This window comes from Gambusia affinis, linkage group LG07 (assembly GCF_019740435.1).
Source record: "Gambusia affinis linkage group LG07, SWU_Gaff_1.0, whole genome shotgun sequence".
In the NCBI taxonomy this organism is placed as follows: domain Eukaryota; kingdom Metazoa; phylum Chordata; class Actinopteri; order Cyprinodontiformes; family Poeciliidae; genus Gambusia; species Gambusia affinis.
The window spans coordinates 3,214,342-3,240,284 of record NC_057874.1 but is presented as its reverse complement, the minus strand read 5'-3'; the positions used below and the strand labels follow the sequence as shown (position 1 = coordinate 3,240,284).

General features: G+C 39.7%; 2 protein-coding genes across 5 annotated transcripts; one reads left to right on the top strand and one right to left on the bottom strand.

Moving 5' to 3' along the window:
- Nucleotides 1-273: 273 nt before the first annotated feature.
- On the top strand, nucleotides 274-13,489 carry cldn19 (claudin 19). 2 transcript variants are annotated; one of them, XM_044121425.1, is made up of 5 exons: nucleotides 274-1,089; nucleotides 5,333-5,497; nucleotides 5,783-5,867; nucleotides 7,880-8,026; nucleotides 10,379-13,489. In XM_044121425.1, exons 1-5 carry the CDS (start codon nucleotides 867-869, stop codon nucleotides 10,413-10,415), a joined length of 657 nt encoding a protein of 218 aa, XP_043977360.1. In that variant the 5' UTR covers nucleotides 274-866; the 3' UTR covers nucleotides 10,416-13,489. The 2 variants fall into 2 exon arrangements, with proteins under 2 accessions (XP_043977360.1, XP_043977359.1); XM_044121424.1 differs by having other exon boundaries at nucleotides 295-1,089; nucleotides 10,857-13,489.
- Nucleotides 13,490-19,167: 5,678 nt separating this feature from the next.
- On the bottom strand, nucleotides 19,168-25,396 carry LOC122833668 (WEB family protein At4g27595, chloroplastic-like). Of its 3 annotated transcripts, XM_044121421.1 has the most exons (5): nucleotides 25,073-25,396; nucleotides 22,251-22,311; nucleotides 21,864-21,951; nucleotides 19,924-19,997; nucleotides 19,168-19,519 (listed from the first exon to the last, which is right to left on the bottom strand). In XM_044121421.1, the coding sequence occupies exons 1-4, from the start codon at nucleotides 25,290-25,292 to the stop codon at nucleotides 19,986-19,988; spliced, it is 381 nt and encodes a 126-aa protein (XP_043977356.1). In that variant the 5' UTR covers nucleotides 25,293-25,396; the 3' UTR covers nucleotides 19,168-19,519; nucleotides 19,924-19,985. The 3 variants fall into 3 exon arrangements, with proteins under 3 accessions (XP_043977356.1, XP_043977355.1, XP_043977357.1); XM_044121420.1 differs by lacking the exon at nucleotides 21,864-21,951 and having other exon boundaries at nucleotides 23,891-25,396; XM_044121422.1 differs by lacking the exons at nucleotides 21,864-21,951; nucleotides 22,251-22,311.
- Nucleotides 25,397-25,943: the final 547 nt, after the last annotated feature.

The window sequence follows — 25,943 nt, the reverse complement described above, 5'->3', positions numbered from 1 at the left end:
AAACAGGATCAACTAGAGTTGCTTAGGGAAAGTTAACTCACCACTTGAATTGGAAATATAAGACAAAAAAATATAAACCTTATTTGGACCTGTAGTAAGTTTCTGCCTGACCAGCATTTTCTTTTTTACTTTCTCTTTGTCTCTCTTTCAACAGTCTTTGCTTCTTCACCCCCTCCTCCCAGTTGGTCCATCCCTCTTCCCTCCCATAGGCGTTGCTAAAAAACACCAGAGTCCAATCATAAGTCAATTCTATTACCCATCCCTTCATGTTCAGCCTGTTGTTTCCACAAGTTCTTTGTTGATTTTTTTTTTTTTTTTTTTTTTTGCTTTTCACTTTCCTCTGCTCCCTCTCACTTAGCCACTTGAGCTTGCACCAGTTGAAAGGACTTTAGTGGGGGGGGAGAGAGCGCGCAAACGGCAGAAAGAAAGAGAAGGAACAGAAGGAAGCCATGCAAACAGTGAGCCGGCCCAGCGATTTTCCTCAACAAGCCTAATCTCTGACCAGCATAAATTGTTTTTGACTCATCCCTGGAGAGGTGCCCAAAGAAACCGGATAGGACAGACCTCGAGGAGGAGAGTTTTGTTCATCATTCTGGCCGACAGGCAAGACAAGCATCCAAGTTGTGGGTACAAGCCAAGAAAGAGTTAACATTGAGATAAAGTGGAGAATCACACAAATGTGAGTTGAAGCAGACAGAAGGGGTGATGCTTAGAGGGACAAGAAAGTGAGGAGAAAAGTCAAACAAGAAGCAGCAACAACACAAAGACTGCCCACAGAGAAACAAGAAGTCTTGAGAGTAAGCCGCTTCAAGTCAGGTGGAGAGAAGGAGAAGTAGAACAAGTAGAAACAGATTTTCAGAGCGAGGATGGCCAACTCGGGTCTTCAGTTGCTGGGGTACTTTCTGGCGTTGGGCGGCTGGATCGGCATCATCTCCACCACCGCGCTGCCCCAGTGGAAGCAGTCATCTTATGCCGGGGATGCCATCATCACAGCTGTAGGTCTGTATGAGGGGCTTTGGATGAGCTGTGCATCGCAGAGTACGGGACAGGTGCAGTGCAAGATCTTTGACTCCATGCTCTCGCTGGACAGTGAGTATGATATTTAAATTTGATTGGTTATAAGACACCAAAGAGGTGCTTGGAGTTATTGCAGTATGTGCCTTTGACCACTCTACTTTCTGTCATTTGTATGTTTTTTTTCTTACCCACAATGGTTTGTTGTGTACAGCTCTATGATTATATTGTTAGTTTGAAGTACTAAAACTAGTAGGGTACAGTTCAGAGTAACTGTGTGGTCATTTTTTATTGGATGACTTCAATAAAGCCAAACTCTACTAACATCAAGTGGCATGTCTACGTTTCTTCAGACACTCGGTGTCACTCAGACTGTTTTCTTTGTCAGATTTTCTTTGAACGACTATTAGCAGTCGTTCAAAGTCGTGGCTTTGAACGACTGCTAATCAGCTGCCTCATCGTTTTCCTCTGAACTCTTTTACAAATGTTGTTGAGCTGCAAATCATAATAGTTATTGTAGTTGGCCTATTCATATCCTCACACCCCCAGAGTGATTGATGTCATCTCGACTCGCAGAAGTTCCCAAGCTGTAAATCTCACTTAAAAATGCAGCATCTTTTAATGAAGTTGTGTTCATGTAATGTGAGAAAAGTGGTGAAAGGCTAAGGAATGTAGGGTTCAGACATAAATTAGCTCCAAATATGAGCCTCTTGTCATTGCCGATCTTTTAAGGAGGACGCAGAGACTCTTAATTATGGATTATATGAGTCGATCCATCTTCTAGTCCACTTAAATCATTCACTGCAGTTTCTAATGAAATAATTGGGGGGAGCTGATGTGGTGCGCAGTAAGAAAACACATTTTGTTTTTCATAGAACTAAACTTTATGGCGCTCTCTTGAAAGTGCAGACACTTCGGTGACTTTGTGCATCAGTTGTATTAAGACATTTTCAACACCAGGGCACCCAAACTGAACCTCTATCTCCTTTGAACCATTGCAGCAATAAGAACAGCGTATTGTCTTTGTGGATGAATAGCCGCTATTACGAGAAGAAAGGGGCAGTGTTGAGGCAAACACTAAAGATATTCCCAGAATGTGTTTCGTCTTCCCCACACGCGTGCATTGTTCCCCGTTGTTCGCTTACACACCCAGTGACCAAAGACAAACATCAAGTTAAAACTTTGAAAGCTGTCGTTTGTAAAGCGCATGTTCCTCCCTTCACTGCAGTGGACAGGAGCTCTGGAGCTTTGGAGAAGAAGCTGCAGGGGTGATTTAAATTTTGTTTTGATCTGGCAGTGAGAGCACCATGAGACCTCTACTGTTCTGGATGCACTTGCAACAGGAGCAGCATGTGACAGTGGGTATAATTGTTCACCAGACTGTGCCTTGTCTGCTTGAACTGTCAAGCAAACATAATGGAGAGTAACGCTTGGTTTGCTGAACTACTTGCTAAAGGTGAAGCTGGAAGGTATGATTAGCTGTTAGTCATGAAGGGTTGTGGAAGCTGGTAGTCCTGAAAGGCCAGCTTGTTGCAACTTACATACAATCGCCTGGATTATTTTTTTCAAATCTATTCTAATCAGTTTGTTGTTGCTTGGAGGCATTGAAAAGACTCTTTGAAATATGTTTTCAAATTATGTTCCTTTTTTTTCTTAGTCAACAAACACAGAAGTGACAATCTTGCCAATTAGGTTTAATTCTGACAATGAATAGTCACAACAAATCAAATAAATCAATCAATCAATCCACAGTTCTGTCCTAAACAGGAAGCTCTTTCACAAGCGTTTCGTCACAAAACCACAAAGACAAACTCGCTTCTAAGCTGGCATCGCGAGGCCAAGGCAGGACCGGAGCGGAGCAGTGCATACACTGTGGGAAGGAACGAGCGTGTCAGTGGAATACGAAGCCTTCTCAGTTTGATTCCATTTTCAAAAGTTATAACTTCTGAAGGAACCGAGTCCAATGATCCGTTCCGTCTCACTGCACTTCACCGAAACCCATCCAGTGTGTGTAAACGGCTGGGAATGATGTGTGCCACGCACTTGTACAGTGGTGGTCCCACATCTCCACCGACCAGCTGTGTCACACAGACCGCCTGTCATGGCAACATCACATCAAACTGGATTCATTTATTTTCCGTTTGGGATCAATAAAGTATTTTTGAATTTGAAATAAAGCTGGTCCCTCCATTAGCAGACCAGGCCCGTGACTGCCTCCTTCGGTGGCTTATACTTTCTCTGCAGAGATGCTTTGTGTAAGAGAGGCTAGAGAAGAATTAGTGTGTTTTGTTATTTTAGTTGATGGTTTGTTATGGAGCCAGCAGAACCAGGCAGAAACCGCTGAACCGTTTGAAAGCAAAATACTGCTAACCAAAGGAAAAACGGCAAAGTTCTGGGGTAATAATATAAGCATCATGAATCCAAGAAGTATTTTTTTTTTTAATGGAAAATAGCTGGAAGTATTTACTGGATCAGATATCTGATATAATATTGTGGTGGACAAAGTACTCGACTCTAGTACTTGAGTAAAAGCATTGATACTCGTGGTCACATAACACTGAACTACAGGTAAAGGTTGCTTGGTCAAAAGTTTACTCAAGTTAAAGTACTGAAGTACTTACTTTTGAAAATACTTAAGTATTCAAAAGTATAAATTCTATTGTCTAACATCAGTACGTCGCTGTATTGTTTCCTGAACCCTTTTACAGAACCTTGTAACTTGCTGAAAACCAAACTACAAAACGTCTGATCCACCTGTGAAAAACATCAGCATAAACATGCAGTAAAAGATGACAAGTATTTCCATATTTTAAAAAAATAAATTTCTCACCTGCCCCCACAAAATAAGATACAAGAAAGATTTTTTTTTTTTCAAAAGTACAACCTTTGTTTTTGAAATGTAGAGGAATGAAAGTCATAAATTCCCCCAAAATTTTATGGGGATTTATTTTTTCACTGGGGGGTGGGGGGGAATGAAGATGTTCATTTTTTCACTCAAAAAATGAATATCTTCATTCATTTTTTGAGTGAAGATACTCAAAAAATTTTCTTAAGTACAGTACTCAAGTAAATATACTCTGTTACTGTCCACTGCTGGATATTCCAATTGAGTGAACTGAGTGAAATCACAATAAGGTCTCACTGCCTGCACACCCACACACACACACACACACACACCCACAAGCTCACCCCTACCAGCAGGAACATAGAAAGTGTGGCTGGCAGTACCAGTCTTAGTTTAGACAGAGGAGGGTAACCATGAGCCTGTCCCTGTCACAGCCTGTGACTGGGCAGCACAAAGGCAATGAGCCTTTAACTTAAAATCAAAGATTAAAACACAGAGTAGATAAAAAAAAAAAAAAATCAAGACTCTTTTCTGTTCAAGATGTTGAAAAGCAGCTGTGCAGCAATAAATCAGACATCAAAGTTAGTTCACCTTGTTGCTGTCGTTGTGAATGGATCTGTGTGTTTTTCTGTCAAATAACGAATTGTGTGTCAGGCCGGTGCTGAAACATTTCCCTCACTTCAACATGGGGTGTGTTTGAATTTTCATTTTCTTTTCTTCCTCTTGTGACACTGTGTTCAAAGAACGTTAGGGTAACTTTTTCATTTCAGTGACCACGGTTGCCACACAGTATGTCCGTAAACAGCATCAATGGAGGCCTGAATGAAAACAATCTAGCTTTGTTGCCGAGCCACACTAATTTCTCTGTGTGAAACATGGAGAACAGGCCCTCCTACAGCTGCTCAGTGCCAGAGAAAGAGCTTCATCTGTGTCTGTCCCACCTACAGCAGCTGCATATACACAGACATTGTGCGCTCTCTACATATGTGTGTGTGTGTGTGTGTATGGTTCTATGTAATTTTGTTCCTCCCACAAGTTATGTGTGTTGAGGTCAGTGTGGGCAATAGATTAAAATTTTTAAAAAGCAGAGCCACACTGGAATGAGGATTTGGACGACTAGAGTCTCGCAGCTCTGACAAAATAAATAGCTGGAGATAACGATGCTGCGAAAAGTGGTCCAGTGGTGGACTAATGAGCCGTCATAAATGCATGCGGTCTCCCATTAGTCCTTTGCGGCATCTGTATTGTAATTCCTTCGAAATTATCACTTTAATGTCCAGAGTTTTTCTGGGTGTTTTTCCAACTGAAGAACTGAGAAATGATTTGTTTTTAAAACTGTCCACCACTTTCTTTCCTTTTCTTAATCCTTCTGTGTCTTTTCTAAGCCTCTGTAACACCGACCCCCTGATACTCCGTGCTGCACCGTGCTACACGCTACGTTTCCTGCTCATTTCTTCTCTCTCCTTTATCTAGTCCACATCCAGACATGCCGGGCTCTCATGGTGATTTCAGTGCTCCTTGGGTTTATCGGCATCATCGTCAGCGTCGTAGGGATGAAGTGCACCAAGGTGGGAGATAACAACCCGTCCACCAAGACCCGGATTGCTGTCACCGGAGGAGCTCTCTTCCTGCTTGCAGGTGGGGTAAATCTCCAGAAAGGAATACACGGTGTAGCTTCAGTAAAGTGTGTGTTTCACAAGAGATCTCACATTTTTCTAGCCTGAATGTAGGATTCTGTTAGGCAGTTAAGGCCCCTGCTGTAAACAGGAAGTGGTCATTTTAGCTGCTGACCTCAGACATAAATTAAACTCATCCCTGAGGGGAGGATGACCTAAACACAGATCCACTGCGTTCCATTTATGTTTAGTTGTAGCACCCCTAATTAAAGCTGGGAGACAAATCTCTTGAATTTTTCCTTTGCAGGTCTCTGCACGCTCGTGTCTGTGTCCTGGTATGCCACTCAAGTGTCCTCCCAGTTCTTTAACCCAAATACACCGCTCAATGCCAGGTATGTACTTGCTCGGGTTATAAAGTTGCTACTTGTTGTCTAACAAAATGTATCATCCATGGCATTACATCCTGATTCTGCAGCTGAGACCTCACCGTCTGCTAGGAAGCTAAATACATTTTCAACTTCCAGGTTATCCCTCCATCTCCAACTTCTCTTTAGTATCAATATTAGAATCAATGTTTTGATCAATGGTGTGACCATTGATGAAAACAAACAGATGACCCAACATCGGTTTTGAATTATTTGAAGAACAAAAAAAAAAAAAAAAAGTACCAACCACAGGATCCTATCATCAAAACTGGAACAGAAATGTCATCTGACAGATGACCTCAGAAGATGCTACTGGCAGCCATTCACACCTCTCACCAACTCTTCCACATCCCAGGCTACGTTTACACAAGAACGATACCTGGACTGTAGTTTTAGAAGTTGGTATAGGAAAGGTTCCACGGATAGATGAGACCACCAACACACCTTGAATCAGCTGTAGTTGTCAGGCCAGTCCACCTGATGGTGCTGTAAATTTGCCATATTGTCAAAGCACTCATGCGGCTTCCACCTCATTTAGAAAACTGTAACCTGTCTCTGATGAACCAAGCGCTCATGTCACATGAGTATTCTGTAAAAGCAGTTGCGTTAAACAGAACAGGTTAAGTACCCCACACAGCACAATGCTAGCCACCAATGTTTTTGTTACCATCTGCCTGCGTGTGCTTGGAACAAACCCTGCTGGTGTCAGAGACTCCACTGGAGATTACAGAATGGACACTCTGACACAAAAACTCCCTATGCATCAACCACTCTCCTCTCCTCCCCCTGCCTGGACTTCAGATCTCTGAGGAAGATGTCAATAGGCTCCTTCAACAAATCTCCATGATATGCAATCCTTCTCTTGCCTGCGTTGACCAACTGGCCCAGATCTTCAGCAGGTCTCTTGAGTTGAGCGAAGTTCCTTAGTCTTTCAAACGTTCCACAATCATCCCTATCCCCAAGAAACGCACAATCAATGGGTTAAAAGAGACAGTATTCAGTCTATCCTGTTCACATCCATCCCTTTGTGGTTTGGCTCATCAACAAAACAGGATAGTTAGGTCTGCAGAGAGCATCATCAAGGCTGACCTTACACCCATCCAGAACTTGGATAGGTCTAGGGTCAGGAAAAGGGGAGCTAACATCTCTACAGATGCCACCCAGCTGTTTCAACACAAACTGTTTCAATGTTTACCTTCAGGTAAAACGCTTTGCATCAACCTGCTGCCACAGAGACTGTTTCTTCCCGTAGGCCTTCTTTCTGATGAACCTGCAACAAAGTGCCCAGATCAACACCGTGTATATTTCCACTAATTCAACCATGTTTTCCTTTTTGATTGTATATCATTGTTTTCATTTTGAGTGTTCTTTAAATGTGTATTTTTTTAAATGTCTTTATTGAGAGCAAAGCCGTACAAAAGTCAGATTGCCTGTGTGAGCAGACTTGGTGAATAACGATGATTCTGATAAAAACCAAACTACTAAAACAAGTTTCTCAAAGGGTGGAGGGTTTAACAATCTGCTTTTTATTAAGAAATATATCTCATATTCTTTCTCCCATTATTGTGGCATTTGGCAAACATCTACATAATTTTGGTAATTCTTACTGACCTGAAACAAGAAAGGTTTGGTGTCTTTTTATTAAGTGTATGTAAACTTCTAGTTTTGACTGTAGACCCGAGGTTTCAAACCACTGACCTCAGCCAGGGTTTATAATATCTGCTCACCCTTACATAACCTGAAATCACATGCTGACAGCAATTAGTTTGCACGCCATGGGACAGGATTTCTTATGATGAAAAATGTTGCAACACAAGATGTTAGCACACTTCTGATTTAGAGTACAACTCTGAGGTGGATCGATTTATTCAAGTTATTAAATTGAAAACAGGTAAACAATTTTGTGAAACTTTGATTTTAAACTCTTTTGTCTGACTATAAATGCTTTCCTGTCTCTTTCCACTCTTTTTCCTGCTCAGGTATGAGTTCGGCTCGGCTCTGTTCGTGGGCTGGGCCGCTGCCAGCCTGACCGTTCTGGGCGGCTCCTTGCTGTGCTGCTCCTGCTCTAAAGACGACATGCGAGGGCAACAGTATTACCGTCAATCACAGCCTTCCACTACCAGGGAGTACGTGTAAAACCCCCCCCCAACCCCAACACCTCCAGCAGTTCCCCAAACAGAGAGCAGAGGACACGCTGGGCACCAACCTGATTTTTATTTCTTTCTTTCTTTTTCTCAAATAATGAAAACTGAAACCAAACAGAAAGACTATCCTTTGCTCCATCACACAGCACTTACACTCTAGACTAAGACACAATCACATGATTTACCAGCATCACAGGAAGAAGTGTTTGTCCAGCCTGATGCTACACAGTGTTAAGCTAATGCAGTGAGTGGAAAGAGCTCCTCTGCCACAAAGTCACTGTTGTGCAGAAAATAAAAATAAAAAACAAACTTAACCTTCTTGGTATGGAACTACAGTGTCAGTGATAATTCTAATGACTTAATGAAAACTCGACACTCTGTTTTGGTTCTTGAACTTTGTTCTTAATCTCCCTATTTTGCTTTCAAAAGCCAAGAGGAAAGCTATTTAGTTTAGGCATATAAGGTTACCACAAAGTGAAAACCCAATAATTTACACACTGTCACCTCATGGTGAAAAATAAAAAAATAGCCACATAAAATGTGTATGACAGCTCATGTCTTATTCATTTTATTTGAGTCTTGGAATTTGGGTTTGGATGTAAAAGTTCTCACAGCAAAACTCAAAGAGTCTTTACCTGCATGTCCTGTGCTTCCTGGTTGGAGCTCTGTTGGTGTTCTTAATCCTCAATAACTTGTTTGGTTCCACTTGGTGCAGTGAGGTTGTGTGACATCAGAAATCCTATAAACCGTAAAAGAAAAAAAAACAAAAGAAAAAACAAACAAACTACCAATCATTTTCAGTCCATGTTTTTACATTGGTAAATAAAGTATTAATGAATGTACTGGAGTGTCCAGAATGCTCCGGTGCCTTTCTCATTTCAAAAGGACCAGCTTGGTTTTCACCTGACTTGAATCATGAGACACAATCTGAACTGCAACAGTGGAAGTGGATTGTTCCATTAGCCTATTGCTTTATCTCTAATGAGCATGTGTGTGGCTGATTACCATCGGTTTCTGCATGAAGAGAAAGAGGGCAAGTTTTTATTATGTTCCATTTACTAACACTGAAGGTCCTGCTTTGGACACTGCCTCATTTAATCATTTATCTAAGCTATCTTGCAGACACAAAAAATGAGCAATAAGCTACTTTGTAATGCAATTGCACTGTATCTTGAAAAAAGACCATAAGCTAATATTAAACTTAAAAAAAACACCTGCATAATTTAATCGCAGTAAGAAAATATTTTAACGTACCATTTATAGCAACAGATTTTAAGAAATACAACCTAAAAACTGACAAAACAGAAGCATTACCTGCAGCTAAACCCAGATCCAAACATTTTACAGCTGAACTGTGCAGTTACCTTAAATTGGCTCTTGAGTTTCCGCTTGGTGCTCCCACATCACTTTGCCCTCATTTGTGTATATGAAAGGGCTGGTCCGTTACTGTTCCAGATAATAAAGCCATTAACTTTTCCAAGAAAAGGTCACAGTTGGCTTGTTCCTTTTTCCTGCATCCTCTTTTCCTCAAAAACACTTGTTTCTGGAGTGCCCTGTTATTGTCAGACTGGAGAAGCTGTAGAGCTATAGGAAATTCCTTTCCTCCTTTTAAATAAGAAAGAATGTCAAGTAATGTAAAAGAAGGGCTTCCAGTGGTTTTTACTGAACCACAGTTATGAAAAGCTATTAGTCATAGACGGGTAAAAGATTAAAGGTTTAAACAAAATCTTTTCCATTTTTATTTTTAGTTGAAACGTTAATATTAAGTTAAGTCAGCTTTAGGTGGCAACATTGATGGCATGCCTGTACTTTTATGTAATATCTGCCAGCTAAGTGAGCGTTAGCATAGAGGTCTAAGCTAATGAGGTTTAAGCTAACGGTCTAGTATAGCAAAGAGGTTTAATCTTTGCAATACTGGGCATTTTAGGAAGTAATAAAAACAGATACAATATCATATGAACACTACTTTGCTTTAAATTGACAATTTTCTGTACTTAGGCTTTGGCAGGGAAGTTATGAGTAACAAGAAATCTACCTGGAGAAGAGGGAGAAACTGTTACATGTGAAACATTAAAAACTGTGCTTTTTTTATAGGTCTTAGTTATTTTGAACTTATCTGGAGACTAATTTCTCAGTGAAACTTCATTTTATCCCTCACATTTTTAGCCAGCTGCCATGTAGTTAAACCTCCCATCTTTGTCACTTTGTACTAACACCTCACAGAGATTGTGACTTTGTAACACAGGAAATCTCAGAAGTATTGTTGTGTTTCTTACTTCCCCTCCTGTCTTACCCTGTTCTTCTGTGATTGTCTTCTTCTCTTCTCTAATTCAGGGCAGAGTTGTTGAGTGAAACTAGTTTCCCTGACTGATCAGCCCCGCCTTTTTATCGAGGACTATCTGACTGTCCAACCACTGAATTCCCCTCTATCGTTCCTGTTACATTATTGGCCCCAAATTTGGACCTCTTGATCAGGATTCCCATTTTCTTCCACCTTGCCAATTTTAATGGAAAGACGTAGGCTAGGTCTTCTTTCATTTCACCACCTTTTGAGTCTTCATTGTAAATAGAAATTGTTAAAGGATACTTTTCTTTGAGAAGTAAGATATTATCCCTGTCTATGCCTTCCATACCTCCCTTTGTGTCCTGTCGTTGGCTGAAGGTTCAGAATGAATTGAAACATGACATTGTGCTGATTTGTGGTGTCGACTACAGTGATCTCTAGGTGTTACAAATGTGTCATTCTGGTATAATTTGTTCTCTGTGACTGTATTTTCACTGAAACATGTCTTTTTTCCCCTCTGAATTGCAGACCAAATGTTAAAAGTACCCCACCAGAGAAAAGGGAGCAGTACTTGTAGTTGGGGAGAGTCTTCTGGCCTTGCCATGGCTTAGATTCTGTCAACAGGCAAAACCCTCCCAAATGAGGAATTGAAACCAGACAAGAAACAAATTTCTGAACTGAACTCAAAACAATTTGCAGCAGAATAATTTTCGGGGTTATAGAAAGTGCTTGGGGAGGTTTTCAAATTTTTGAAGTGTTAGGGGGCAGAGAGATCAGAACCTTGTCTTTGTTGTTGACTTTGGGAGAGACACAGTCATTCAGGGTATGTTTTCTATAACATGTTAAAATGCCTGGGTGTGTATATCACCTACTCCATTCTGTTTTGTTTTTTTTAATTTACTACATATGTAATATTTTACTACAGTTCCTTTTAACAAGTTTGTGCAAATGTAATTGATTATGTATTTGATGATATGAACCCTTTCACTGTCCTTTCCTGTCTGAGTTGTGGATGTCCTTTGCCAGTAGTTCAGTATGCCTTTTTTTATGTTAGATTTCCAGGAACGAATATGTAACTACTCTGCAGTATCACTTATGAACAAAAATAATATTAGCAAATATGTACTGTCTTATGTCATTGTTTCGATGAAGAATTTTTGCTTGTTGCCAAACCGCCTGGATCACGGATGAATCATTTCCCTTTACTGTGTCTGTCTTTAAGTTTTCACCTGCATAAGTTGTTGCTGACCATATCAGAAAATGGATGGATGAACCAATGACAGTGTCATCAGTGTCTTGGCCCCTAAATGTAGAGATGCATTGATCAAGCCTTTCCTGGCTGATACCGACTCATAAAACTATTTGTTTGTGTCTTTGGGGTTGATTTTAAATGGCTATAAGTCTTTGTTCTGATCCCTGTGACACATTAAAGAGAGAGTTCATTGACAGATATAGTAATTTAGTGGATTTTCAGTTAGGTACGTCCCAGTGAGGGTCACTCCAGATATCATAGCACAAAACGGCACAATGTTGAAATACCTTTACCTTTTCTTGTCAAAGTGAAACGTCACAAAGTACAAATTTGTTGGTGTTATCACTTGACTTTGCCTCTGGAAGTAAGTCTAAGTGATTATTATGAGCCTGGATGTGAAGGTAAGTGCTTAAAGCTCAACATCGTTTCCTATGTTTTAAAGTCGGATATTGAAGTAAGTAGCGGAGCGGCTCCTAGTTTGGCCCTTTATGTTTTCAGGGTTTGCTTACAGAAGATTTGTCAGTCTGATTGATGACGCTCTTCCAGTGTGAAAGCCTCCTCCACTTTCAAACTGTTTGTGTTGCTGATTTTTGGGCAGTCAATAATAATAATAATAATAATAATAATAATAATAATAATAATAATAATAATAATAATAATAATAATAATAATAATAATAATAATAATGACAGATGAACAGAAAAAACACTCTGTTAGCTTTTAGCTGAACTCTGTTGCCGCTCCACTAAAAGGACTGTTTGTTAAACAACACAGGGTGTAATTTAGCTCAAGCTGCCCCCATAAGATGCCGCCTTGGGCAGTTGCCCGTGTGTGCCCATATCAGAAACTAATTCAACGTCATTATTAAAAATGCAAATACTGTTTGAGAAACACAAGAGCAAACATTTTTACTCTTTATTTAGAATGATTTTCAAGCTAGCCAAAGACTAAACCCTAATTATCAGTACAAGTCAAAACAAAATAGAATATTTTAACTGATTAGAAATTACTTCAAAACATATTTTGATCTTTAAACATAAAAAGATGAATTCTTAGTTCTGCATATTGTCATGCCCATGTTTTCTAACCTTTATTGAATTTTTAGTAAACTCACAAATACTATTACAGTACATGCAGTGTTTATCAATTAAAAATTGAGACTTCTTAGTAATTTTAGATTTAATGAATAGGGAAAGAATCAGAAACTGGATCAGCCTTTGATGCTCAAATTCCTAATCTTAGCTGGAAAATTGTCAGATTTCCCTCCACAGTTGATCAGTGCACCTCTACCTACAGGATGTTCCGCTCTACCTGTGTACTAAGGAACACAAGTTTATGCAAATGCCTGACTGATGCCTGCATTTATTTCCCATGGCATCCCTTAGTCTAATATTTACCTCTTTTATGTTGTGTATTATCTTATTTACAGTATACTCATGTCTGTCTCCTAGAATGAAGTAAACAGAGACATAAAATGATTGTGGGTTACGACTCAGTGGTTTGTCGCTTGGTTCCCAAACTTTCAGCCTTTCTGCTGTTCTCCCACTCTCCCCACTCCTTCCTCCGACTTTTTGCTCCCTGTTGTTCAATAATTACAGACGTGGCATTCCACTTCTGCTTGAATGAACTGCGGCACATTCTCAGCAGGGAGACCCGCAAGGTTCACTTGCTCACTTCTGCTACAACTGACAACAAGGTTTTTTTTTTTTGTTTTTTTTTTTCTGGTTTTAATCAAGGAAAACATGAAATGATGATGGCCACAAATGATATTTATTAGCAAAACGAAATTCCTTTGCATCCGGGGAATTTCTGTTTACTTTGAATTCAAAGACATCCATGGTCAGATTTTGTTCACAAATTAATTCTGTGCCCATATCCCTAATGGAATAAAAGTTAAGTGTCCATAACATCATTGTATCTTAAAAGATTTGTTTTTCTCTGTGTAAAAAGTAATGGAGGTTAACATTTCTGGAACAATGTTTAGATCAAAGTTTAGTTGGTTTATTATTATTTTTAGATAGTTAAGGCAAATAAGGCATACCTAGATTACTCAGAAGGACACAATCTGCTAAAAACTTTGAAATATTTTTTTAATTTAAATCTAATTTTGGAGGGACGCAGACGTGAAGTGGCGTGTATGTAAATATTTTAATTTGGAATTAGCTGACAGTAGCTCTGCTTCCTTTAACCATAAAAACACAAACTGAAATTACAAAAATAAATTTGCTTAATGGAAACATTCCAATTTCAAAAACACACGTTTTTTATTCAAAACCTTTTTTTTTTGCATCACACGTCTCACATCAATGGCCAGATGTTACTACTGGTGAAGACGACAAAGAAGACGACAGGAAGCGGTAGGAGGATGATGGTTTGTTTTAGTTTTTTATGAGTTTTGTTGAATCCCAGATTGGAATCTGTTCCAATTCTGGAGCTTGGAACAGAATTATACCATTTTGAGTCCATACAAGAATTTTAATCAAAAGCACAAGGACTATGTACTTATATCCTTTATATAATAATTATAATATTTATACCTATTTAATGTTATAAAACAACTCAACAGAATTAAATGTTCAGTTTGTACAGTGAAGTCAAAGTGAAGTATTTCCTGCTCGAGGAAATACAAAGCAGAGTGAAAACCGCAGCAGCGGTGAGAGCCGAGCTTGGATGTGAAATCTCACATATGCTTAACATTTACGAATGAACCATTCTCAATATTTAACTGGCATGTAAAGAGGCAGACAGACATTTGGGTCAGAACAGTCATAAAACCCCAAAATAAAAAGTTCGGAAAGTTCATTGTGTTTTCTTAAAAAGCTCGGGATGTTTTTACAGACAAATCTTTTATTATATATTCAAAACTTTTCAGTTTGAGTTAAAATGCAGAACAGCTTTCATTTAGAAAATAAATTGACACGTTCAGTATCTTTGTTATAAAGACATTACAGTGGTTGGTTCTCCAGACTCAACTCATGGTGAGACTCCTGGCACCTATTGGTTGGTCCTCTTTTGAGGTAGGGCAAGTCTGGCAGGTGAAGGTAACAGTAGTGTTTTTGGTTACTGTAGTGACCCCCACATTGGAGGTCACTCTGATGGATATATCTGTTGTGAGGCGAGGAGGCCCTGGATGAGGTCTAAGTCTAAGTCTAAATGACTTCCTGAAACCGGTTGAGGAAGTCGTTTAGTTTATTTTCCTTCTCCACACTCCCTCATTCCTTGCCGATGTCCATGCTGTGACCTGTGATGGTTGTCATCCCATCCCAGACCACCGTGATGTTCCCTTTCAGCTTCTGATCCACCTTTCTCCCCCAGGCATCTTTAGCCTCCCTCATACAATGTTCCACTTCCCTGTGCGCTAATTAAATCTCCACCTTGTTTTTGCTCCTGAAGGCCATCTTTTTCCTATTAAACACAATCCCCTGAGTCCGCCAGTTTGTTGTTGGGATAACAGCCCTCAGTCGAGAGGTTGGCCAGCCCCTCGATGTCTTCATCTTGTGAATTCAGCAGCACATCCCAGTCTGTCGTTTCAGAAGTATTTCAGGGCATCTTCATATTCAGGAGTCCATTTCCCGAAGAACCGTCTGCTGGCCAGCTGGCTTCTAACTGGGGTAGGGGTTGGGGGGTGTACTGTGGCTTCAGGTAGACCAGGTTATGATCAGCGGAGGGACACTACATGAATCCCTCTCATTAGCGTAAAACAAGTCAGTTGTCTTTTTTGCTGCTCAATCCAAAACCTAATAAAATGCAGTCAGAGTGGAGTTCATAGTAACCAGAATAGATAATGACCGTTTTCACAAAGAGTTAACATGGGTAACACCAAAGGCTGATTTATGAGTTTGCATTTCCTGCAAGCTTTTGTATCTCTTTCAGTTCTAATCACAGTGAACGCCTCCGGGTTGACAATAGCATCTGGAATGAAGTCAGCTAGCCACTTTCCAGAGAAAAACATGCTGCACTCACTGTAAATCTGATGTTTGATCAGTGCAGACAGATCACGGATCTTTTTTGGCAGTGAATTCGCATCCCCCATAGGATGTTAGTGTTCCCAATGGGAATCGATGGCTTAACTCAAATCGCCTCTAGTTATCCACTAGTTTAGTCGTTGGCATGGAACTGGTCTCTGTGTCTCCTCCTCAGCTCCACAGTCGTACTATGTCACGCAATAAGTCATTAAACAAACATAGCGCACCGTCATCCATCAACTTCCTGTCTTCTTTGTGGTTTCCACCAGTGGCAGGCTGTTCATGTGAGGCAGGCTGTTCTTGTGTGATACAAAAAAAGTGTTTTTATTACAGTTTTGTTTAATAACCCAATTTTGATATGACCAAAAAGCCACCTCCTCCTAACGGCAAAACTTTTAATTACAAAATGAGTTTTTATATATATAATTTGCTGTGTTTTCATGAAGCAAATTTACTTTGTACATGTCAAATTACACAATTATATGATCAATAGAAAGACAATTATCTGTGGGATAAAAAAAAATCAAAAAAGTTTAAAAAAGACATGGCACAGCAGAACATCTAGAAAGGTTTCTGCCTCTACATCGCCATCTATCCCCTTCACAAGTTGCTACTTTACAGTTTATGAAAAATGAAAAGAAGCAATTCTGTTCATATGCAACATCTATTTTGTATATAGTCATCAATAATAACTGCAACTGTATATGTTCAGACTTGTCAAAAACAATAAGAATTCTTGCAATTTTAATAATCCTTTGCAACACTTTTCACCCCTAAAGACGAATTAAATAAAAATATAAATAGTTGCACAAATATTTACTTCCTTTAAGTAGACTGACCTAACTCTTCAAAGAAGCCTAGCCATTTCTTCTCTTCATGTTCTGTCTCAATATTTCTATTGGTTGTTCTCTGCTGCTAACCAGATACCACCATGTCTGGTTGCTTGGCCGTTACGTGACCAACAGCCAGATGTTACTACTGGCCAGAACCACAAAGAAGACAGCAGGAAGTAGTAGTAGGATGATAGTTTGCTTTTGGAGGGTTTTTTGTACATTGTGCATCAGGCTTTCACAGCATCACAGTTCATTTAAAGTTGTGCGTCACTCCAATGTGCGGAATCCAAAGTGTTAATGTAAAATCATGATTTTTAATGACTTATCGTGTGAACAAACTTATTCTCGTGTGATTTTAATGTCATTTTTTATTTAATGTAAACACTGCAAATGTTAAAATTTGCTTTTTCGACAGATGAAATTAGACAAAGATTTGGGCACTTCTAATGGAAACGTAGCTATTGTTGTCATTTGCATGTAGTACTTCAAAGTACTTGGAATCACTTAAAAACTACCACAGTGAATCGATACGTACGTTCATGGCAGTATTTCTGGTCTGGGCATGCCGAAATCTCACTGACTCAGTACTGCCCTCTGCTGTACGGATATGCACATTTATATTTTGTTACTTGCAGGACAGAATCTGTGGACCTGCACTGAGAAATCTGTGAAGGTGTAACCGAATTGTTTTGTGTTACAACCCGGCTCACTGAGCCGTAACAAAAAACAGGGCAACACGGACTTCAACAATAACTACGCACCAAACATGAAATAAAACAAGTAAATTAAGACAAATAGGCCCCTGTGGCAGATGGCATCGCCAAAAGCAGGGGAGTCCTGCAAAAGAAAATCAAAGAAAAGAAAGCCAAGTTGGGGTGGGCATGATATGTCAGGCAAGAGCCAGTTCGACTTAGCCAGCAGAGAAGTCAGCTCATCCCCAAGAGAGCTTCAACTCAGCAACAATAACCCCCTTCCCTCTCCCTCTATATGCCGGAGCTGCTGGGCCCCAGCGGATCATGGATGCAGCTAGTTCCGGTGTGCTTTGGGACAAAAAACAATGAATAAAAAGGTGGACCCCTCCATGTAACGTGGAGGAGGACGTCTCACATTGTGTCTGTGAGCAACAGAGGAATCTAAAAAAAGAAGCAAAGATAAACTTTATTTTCCCCAATGGAAAATTAAAGTATTACAATAATAACCACAACAAACATAGACCACTACAGTCTCTATAGAGGCTTGTCATCTCAAGTTATTACTGAGGTTGACCCAAACAGGGACAATTGGACATCTGTACCTTTTTGTGTTACATTTTATCTCCATGTATTTGTAAGCGGATGGCAGTAACTTGTAGTGATGGTGGTTTTGGTTAGCATGGATAGCGTTAGCTCCACCAGACTTATCTTTATGATTTTATTGCACATCTTTACATTTCTGTTTACTCTGGGCTCATTTTGCGCCCTCAACTAAACAAAAACACTCAGTCTGACTCAATGAAGCCGGAATAAAACATTGTAATAAAATGGGAGTCAACATTAAAACCAGGGGCTACCTGGTATATTTTTGAAATAAAACTAGCATATTTTGTAATGCTCCTTGTCCCGTTTGACATAAATAAGCAGTTTGGAAAAGAGCTAAACATTAACCATATAAGAACTAAACAGTAGTTTTGTCCTTCACTCCAGCCTCTGTTCATCATTTCACTTCTTCCTCCTTAACCAAAAAAAGAGAAGTCTCTCCCCTCTTTTTCCTCCCACTTACGAATTATTTCAAATAAATTTGAAACACTTACATCCATTAGAAAAAAATAAATGAACAGAATTCGCTTGAAACACAACACTCTGGTATTTGGACAACTTCAGTCATGTTGCAATGTTCGGATGGATTATAGTGGAGCAAAATAAAAACTGACCTCAATGACAGCTGGGGCTGATGGCCTGAAGAGGGCAGTGTTTACCTTCCTACCAGGAAACACCTCACACTCAAAAGAGGCTTTCATCCATAATTACTTTCAGTGATGTATACCAAATCCAGACTGCTTCTCTATGCATATTAATCTGCAGCATTAATGGCTTTCCCAATAATTAGTGAAAAAGAAAAAAAAAATATGGGACTTACAAAGATTAGTTCAGGTCTTATAGATATAAAATGTAATAGCGCTTCACTAATAACCAGAGGACGTGGGTGCAAACAGTTCTGTTGGACTTGGACTAAATAATGGAACATAGACTTATCACTTGCCAGTGATCTGTGCCTATTTGTTGTAAACAGTCCTTTTTTTTTTTTTTTGCTGGTTGGAATTATTGATAGTATAGGCAAGATAATTTGCACATGGTAATGTTTCCTTCTTTACATTTTCACTCTATGGCATACTCTTAAGCTGCTGTTTTTGTTTTGTTTTTATTTACTTTCATCCCAAATGCTGAATTTATTCTTCTGAAAGTGAAGTTGAGTCGCTTTGACCAAACACTGGTAGCGACCCAGTTTGGTTAGAGAATAGATTAGAAGCCGTCTCATCAGTCTTCACAGGTCACCACTTGGAAATACACAACTGCAGAGGTCATGACCTGGTCAGACTACACTGTAAACTCCTGAGGGCCGGAGTTGGAGACCCCTGGTTTAATGACTTCACTCAGACTACAGAACCAGTTTGCTCATGTAAAAAACACTAATGTTTGTTTTAACTGCTGCGAGGTTAGCATAAGCTAAAGCTACTTATGGTCAGTATTCACTTTTTGACCAAATCATTTCAGGCTGACGTTTATACAGTATTATTTATTAAATACCTTCTATTGAACTATGTGGGCGTCAGAAAGATGAAACCTGATGCCACATGATCTGTTCAGGTGGTTTTAAGTTTCATATAAATTAAACTTAAAACCACACATACATTGCTCTCTCAAAACACGTCTTCCCTGTCCAAAGTGTGCACATTTTAATCTTTAAGAGAAGTGTATTTTGTTCATGAGATATAGACGAACTGCTGAGCCTTGACCTGCTGTCGGCTCTTCTGTGTTGTGTAGCGTCTTGTCCTCCAGTGCAGAGGTCTGAGCATTTCTAGTTGCATATGGACTCGTTGAAACGTGACGATCCAGGAGGGCGTTTTTTAAAAACTGCACACTGGCCAACTACCTCCGTTGTTACCTGCCAAGTTGTCAAGAAAACATGCTAAATCTTAGACCTTATCTATTTTGTTAATATTGCAGAGTGACTGAATTGTCATGGAGGACCTGAAGAAATTATAGAAATTTGTGCTGCTGATTGGGAAGTAATACACACTAATACACTTTAACCCTGTGGCCACATACTGATCCTTCCACTGTTTAGCAACGCAAGGTGATTGACATTATTAAAACTAATCATGATATGAAAAGCAAACACAGAGTTTATTTATTCTCCCTTTTCCCTACTTTTGTCCTCAATTCTAAACTTCAGGATAAAAACCCAGGTTAAGGTGAGGGAATGAAATCTGAGACTGACAGGACTGCAGCGTTGGAAGCAGAAGAACAGGCAGCAGCAATAGAAGAGGGGTTTGAATTTGAAAGTACCTTTGATTGTAGGAGATTTGTGTTGCGAGACCTCCACTTGTTGCTAAGTGGTTCATGGTGAATTACTTGATAAGCTGTCAGAGCAGGGAGACACAGAGGCAGGAGGAGGAGGACGAAAAAGAAAACGACAGTGTAAGTCTCGCTCATTTTTGGCAAAATCTAACAGATTGCATGGATTAGTACATTATTTAATTTCAAATTCAACTGTAACAGTTGTGGCTATGTGAATAATTTCAGATGCCACTTTTTAAGAAACAAAAGAAGATAAACCTTAAACCTAAAGACTGGACACGTCTCAGTGCCCCAGACAGTCTATTTATGTAAAAGTCTGCCCCCAATTCCAACCAATCTTATCATCTTAGATGAGAGATATTTCTGAGTCCATGTGACTTCCACCAACTCCAACAGCATGTTCTCTACAGCTGGGGTCCATTTTTTCAAACTGTTGCCTTGGTGACTGGTTGTAGTCTACGGAGCCCCTTAGGGGACATGGAGGACTTTTCTTCTCTTTTGCGTTCCCTTGCATTAGGTTTTTCGTTCTCTCACAATAATGTACTGATCACTTCATGTGGCATAATTGAATACTGTGAGCTTTTCTGACTGTTGCTGTCACACTTTCTGCTATTAAATAAGGCTTTCCTTATATAATAAGTTTTTTCATGTATGTTAATATCTCGTTGTGAAATATCTGAACTTTTCCATCTTTCTTTAGGACAGAAATGCACCACAAACCTACAAACAGAAACTTTATGTAAGAAGGAAAGAAATAAAAAATACAACCAAAGTATTTGGACTATTTCTGAGTTATTGTCACAGGATAATGATAATGTTTTTTTTACATGTTTGTTAAAATTGTCACCATGTGGTGACAGTACGTTATTAGACAGATGATCCGAGATAAGATAAATCTCCTCCACCTCCTTCCTGAGCTGCTATCGCCAAATGAAGAAATTCACAACCAATCAGAGCCAGGGGGCGGGTCTAGGTGCTGTCAATGACCCTCATGTACTCACTGCTCTGTGTGCTAATGGCAGAGAAACAAGTTACCGTTTCAGGAAAACTGCTTATTGGTCGCCACAGTTAGCATTCACAACATGCTCTGTACCATAGCAGAGAATGGGGGTGGGGGAAGAGGGGATGAGCAGCGCCACATGGACGATGATAGGCAGCACTAAGCTCTGATTGGTTGTTTCTAGTTAGCACTGGAAGAGAAGTTTTTTGTTTCCCACAGATTAGCTATGTCACACCATACTGTCACGACATATTGACTATTTCAGCAAATATGTAAAAAAAATATTTTTTTTAAATAAAAGTTTCATACTGCAGCTTTATGCTCAGAGGTATGGTGTGAAATAAGTTGTGGTTAAAGTTAGGGTTAGGGATAGTTTATGGGAAATATCTGGGCTAGGCATAAAGGCACTTACTAAAACAAATGGAAGTCAACAGAAAGTTGTGTGTTGGGTAGAAGTACAGGGATGTGTGATCTGGTTCTGACCGGTTCTGACCAGTACTCCTGTAAGCAGAGGGGGGTGGGCTGGATGGGGGGTGATTGGTGTCAGTGTAGAGTCGAATTAAGGCGATGTTGTAAAGTAAACCTAAGTTTAGGGCAGGGTTAATTATGCTTTGCTGGATTATTGTGGATGGATACAAAGGGAGCAACTGAAATGAATGGAAATCTTTCCACTTTTCTATTATGGGTAGAAATACAAACTTTTATGTGTGTTTGTGTGTGTACTCCGACCAACTACTCCATGCACTTTTTTTTTTCTTTGACTTTACACTTCACCGAGCAAACACTGTCTGGACTTCCTACTGAGTCTGTGTGTACATCTAATGTGTGTGCGTACCGGCGTGCGTGTGTGTGTGGGTGAGAGAGAGAGAGGCAGAAAACAGAGTGTGTGTATTAAAGAGAAAAAAAGCCAAAAAGAAAGACAGCCTACCCCTGGGAAGTAGGATGGTGTGATAACACTCAGAAATGATAGTGTAGCCCTCGAGAGCACTTGACACGCAATATCTCGCCCCTCAGATCTACACACACACACGCACACACACGCCAACACACAAAGCTGTCACAGTGAAGGGTAAACAAGCAGCGCCAAGGGCTTTTAGAGCAGGCTGAGAGAGGAGCCTCTTCCTCATCTGTATGTGGGTGTGAAGATGTCGGTGCATGGGTGGGAGAGTGTATGTCTGTCTCATAAGTAAAGTGGACCAAATTGAGTATATCGCCACTCAAACAATAGACAGACTGAGACCACAGAGAGGGGGGCTACCAAGCCCACCTGGACGTTGCAGCTTCTGAAGTTTTTCTCAAGTCCTGGCTGACTTACCCAACTCCCCTCCTGCTTTTCACCAGCAGAAACTCTGACCAAAGACGAATACCTCTGCTTTCTGAAATGAAACAAAATTAGAAGGGTGTCTTTAAAGGTGCTGTGTTATACAAAACATTGTTTTACATAATTTTTACATATATGTTTTGACATATATGTATTGACAGCGCTAAGGCCCTCCTGGCTCTGACTGGTTGTTTTCGGTTTTAGAGCGATGGGATCCCATGTGGGATCTTCGTGGATCCCATGTGGGATCAGGTAGGTTATGCTATTCCTGTTTGAATGTGGTATTAATCCTGGGATGTGAATTGATCATTGTTATATTTATAGCATATGATTGTATTGATGCATTTTATTATATGTTTTTTTAATTTTGTTATTCTTATTGTAGCCTTGCAACAAAATGTTGCTCAATATATATATTTTACATACAGTTGAATGACAACAAAGTCTGTGTCCATGTAAAAGTGTAAATAGAGCTCTGGACGAATCAAACTCTGTTTCTCAATAATAATAATAAAAAGACAGTCTTCATGAACGAAAACTGTAAAACTGGACTGAGTATTCTTGATTTTTAAAAATAAATTATGTAAAAAATTAATTGTATAAATAAATAAATAAATAATTAAAAAAACCCTAACAGGGCTGCACAGTGGCGCAGTTGGTAGAGCTGTTGCCTTGCAGCAAGAAGGTCCTGGGTTCGATTCCCGGCCCGGGGTCTTTCTGCATGGAGTTTGCATGTACTCCTTGTGCATGGTGGGTTCTCTCCGGGTTCTCCGGGTTCCTCCCACAGTCCAAAAACATGACTGTCAGGTTAATTGGTCACTTTAAATTCTCCCTAGGTGTGAGTGTGTGTGTGAATGGTTTTGTGTCTTGTATGTCTCTGTGCTGCCCTGTGACAGATTGGTGACCTGTCCAGGGTGACCCCGCCTCTCGCCCAGAACGCAGCTGGAGATAGAAACCAGCAACCCTCCTGACCCCATTAGGGACAAGGGTGAACAGAAAATGGATGGATGGATGGAAAAACCCTAACATCCCTATATCTGTTTTTAATAAACAGATGCCCCAATGTTTCCTTAAAAATTGCAAATAATGTGTCACTAGTGTAGCCTGCCAAATAATTCCTGCATTTTATTTCAAAGTTTAATAAAAATTTTAATTAAAATAAGTTTAGCTCTAACTAAACTATTCAAACAATTAATTTCTATAGGATTCTTCTTGCCGTCCGTATTGCAGGTTGCTGATAAGTAGGGGCAATTATCATCATGATACAATATGTTAATTAAGAATATTATTAGAGCAATTTAAATGTAAATACCACCACTTAACCCTCCTGTTGTCCTAAAATAACATTTAGTGGATCTTTTAGTGAAAATCCCCAAAGATCCACTAAATGTTAGTGGATCTTTGATTTTCTTCAACAATGGTTAATGTGGTGCATTTAGGGAATAAACCGGAGTGCCCGGAGGAAACCTGCAGATGTTTACGTTTCTCTGTTTGAATGATTTTTTTGTCATTCTTTGTCTAGTTGATTTGCTGTGTGCTTGTTTGATTCACCGATCAACTGAATGTTATACATGATGTGAAATCATCTCGAAGGTGTGTTAGTTATGTATCAGTGTGTTTGTGTGTGTTTTTACCTATGAGTTAGGGGGTAAGAGGAGAATGCTCTTGTCTTCCGCCAAAAAAATGATTGTACATAGTTTCAGGTACGACAAAAAACATGTTGTAAAGTAACAAGTTTCCCCAAAACTCCTTTTGCTCAGAAAGTTGTGCTTCACTTTCATGTGTGCTGGGCCACTCATGATCCACAGTGATTACTGCATCATCCACACGGTGGATGGCTGAGGACGCGTCAACGTTTGTTGAAACTACAAATCCAGGATCTTCTCTCAGACTGTGGGGTTGTGTCTCTGACAGCGGCAGATACTGGCGTAGCTTGCTGTCAGTAACTTGCCCTCCTTGGCTGGTGGAAGTTTCTGCCTCCTCCTCTGGTAGAACAGGTGGGGGGAAAACGGCATGAGCACTCTTGAGTTCCTCGATCATGGTTGGATACACCAACTCTCCTGGCACGTCGTCGCTGGACTCTTCCAGTTTGTCCTCTGTGTTTTCTATATACTGCAGTTTCTTTCTGAGCCTCTCATTTTCCAGGCATAAAGAGGCATTTTCTTCTTCTTTTTCCTGAATGAGTGAATTAATTTCACTGTTCCTGTTCTTGAACCTCCTAGTTTTCCAAAGCTGACGTTTGAGCTTTTCATGTTCCGCCTGAAGTTTGATGTTCTTCTGTTTAATCTCGCTCCAATGATTTCTGATATGCCTCAGTTTGTCAGACCAGTACTGTTCAGCCTTGAACTCTTTTTGGAGCTGGATGATTTTGGACTGAAGTTTTTCGGTGTAGCTAGTCATGAAGTTAGTTTCTTTTTCCCAAAGTGTGTCTTCTAACCCTGCAAGGTGTCTCTCCATAATCATGTTGGTCATTTCTAAGCTGTTGTTATACTCCTCAGCTTCTGCGCAGTCTTTTTCCAGCTGGCTTTGTACTGATAATTGTCTCTGGATCTCGTAAATCTGAATTTCCAAACACATGTTTTCTTGTTTCAAGGTTTGTTTCTTGTCTTGCACTGCCCGGTACTCTTCTTTCAGTTCTTTGGTATTCTTTAGTTTCAAAGTTAACTCCTTAACTACTGTGTCAAAAGCTTCGTTGCTTTCGATTATGCTGTCAAGTTCGTTCTGTTTCGTTCTGCATTTGTCCCTCAGTGTAGCTTGAGCTTCCAGTTTTTCTTTCAGTACATAAAACTCACGTTTTAAATGTTCGTTGACCTTACCATAAATGTATATCTGGCTCTTGAGATACAGGTAATCATCGTTGATACATTTCATGTCTGCTATTTTCTTCTGCAATTGTCTCAACTGGTCGATCAAATCCTCCTTCTTCTCGAACAGATCGGTTGCTTCTTTAAGAAGAGAAAAGGCTCTGCCAAAAACAGCCTCTTTGTCTTCTTCCTGTTTGGAGGAAGATTCTGGATTCTTTCCAAAATTGAACATTTTTCAATCGTTTTCGGCTTTTCTTGTTTCACAAAAGCTGAGCGATGAAAAGTTCACAGACAAACTCTGCAAAAGATTGCAACACAGATGAGATCTCTGTCAAAAATGAATCTTAAAAGACTCTCACATGAATTCTGGCCCTTGTCACCAAAGGATTCAGTGACATCATGAGTGACATAATGTTCTATGTCATAATATTCCATGTTGTTCCGGCAACCTGCTGCTCTGAGTGAAGTAAAACCTGGGACATGGGGTCAACCTATGATTTAAGGACTAATAATAATAACACTACATAAATTCATGTCATTTCTTATGAATTTTGATCATTTGTGCCCAAGTTTGATGTTTTCCACTTAAAAAAACAACAAGCTAAAGGTCAAGAATAAAATGGTAGTTCTTGACCTTTTCAAGAACTACCATTTTATTTTTGTACAACATTATAACACATTGTATAAGATGCAATAGCCTTGTACAATAGCTTATTATTATTCATCTTGCTCTTTATGTTTTTTTAAATGCACATTTTACTGATTGTAAAAGTCGCAGATCTCTGGTATCATGAAGTTCATAATGGAGTCTTCCACCTAGTAGTGGAGTAAAGTCTAAATTTTGTCTGATGATGATTCTGATGATGTCTGTCAACCACAGGTC

Bases quoted from the DNA above. Each gene is read 5' to 3' on its own strand.
- cldn19 (XM_044121424.1), top strand. From the start codon at position 867: ATGGCCAACTCGGGTCTTCAGTTGCTGGGGTACTTTCTGGCGTTGGGC. The intron at 5,498-5,782 runs GTGGGGTAAATC...TTTCCTTTGCAG, and splicing joins AGCTCTCTTCCTGCTTGCAG to GTCTCTGCACGCTCGTGTCT. The intron at 5,868-7,879 runs GTATGTACTTGC...TTTCCTGCTCAG, and splicing joins AATACACCGCTCAATGCCAG to GTATGAGTTCGGCTCGGCTC.
- LOC122833668 (XM_044121420.1), bottom strand. From the start codon at position 25,292: ATGTTCAATTTTGGAAAGAATCCAGAATCTTCCTCCAAACAGGAAGAA.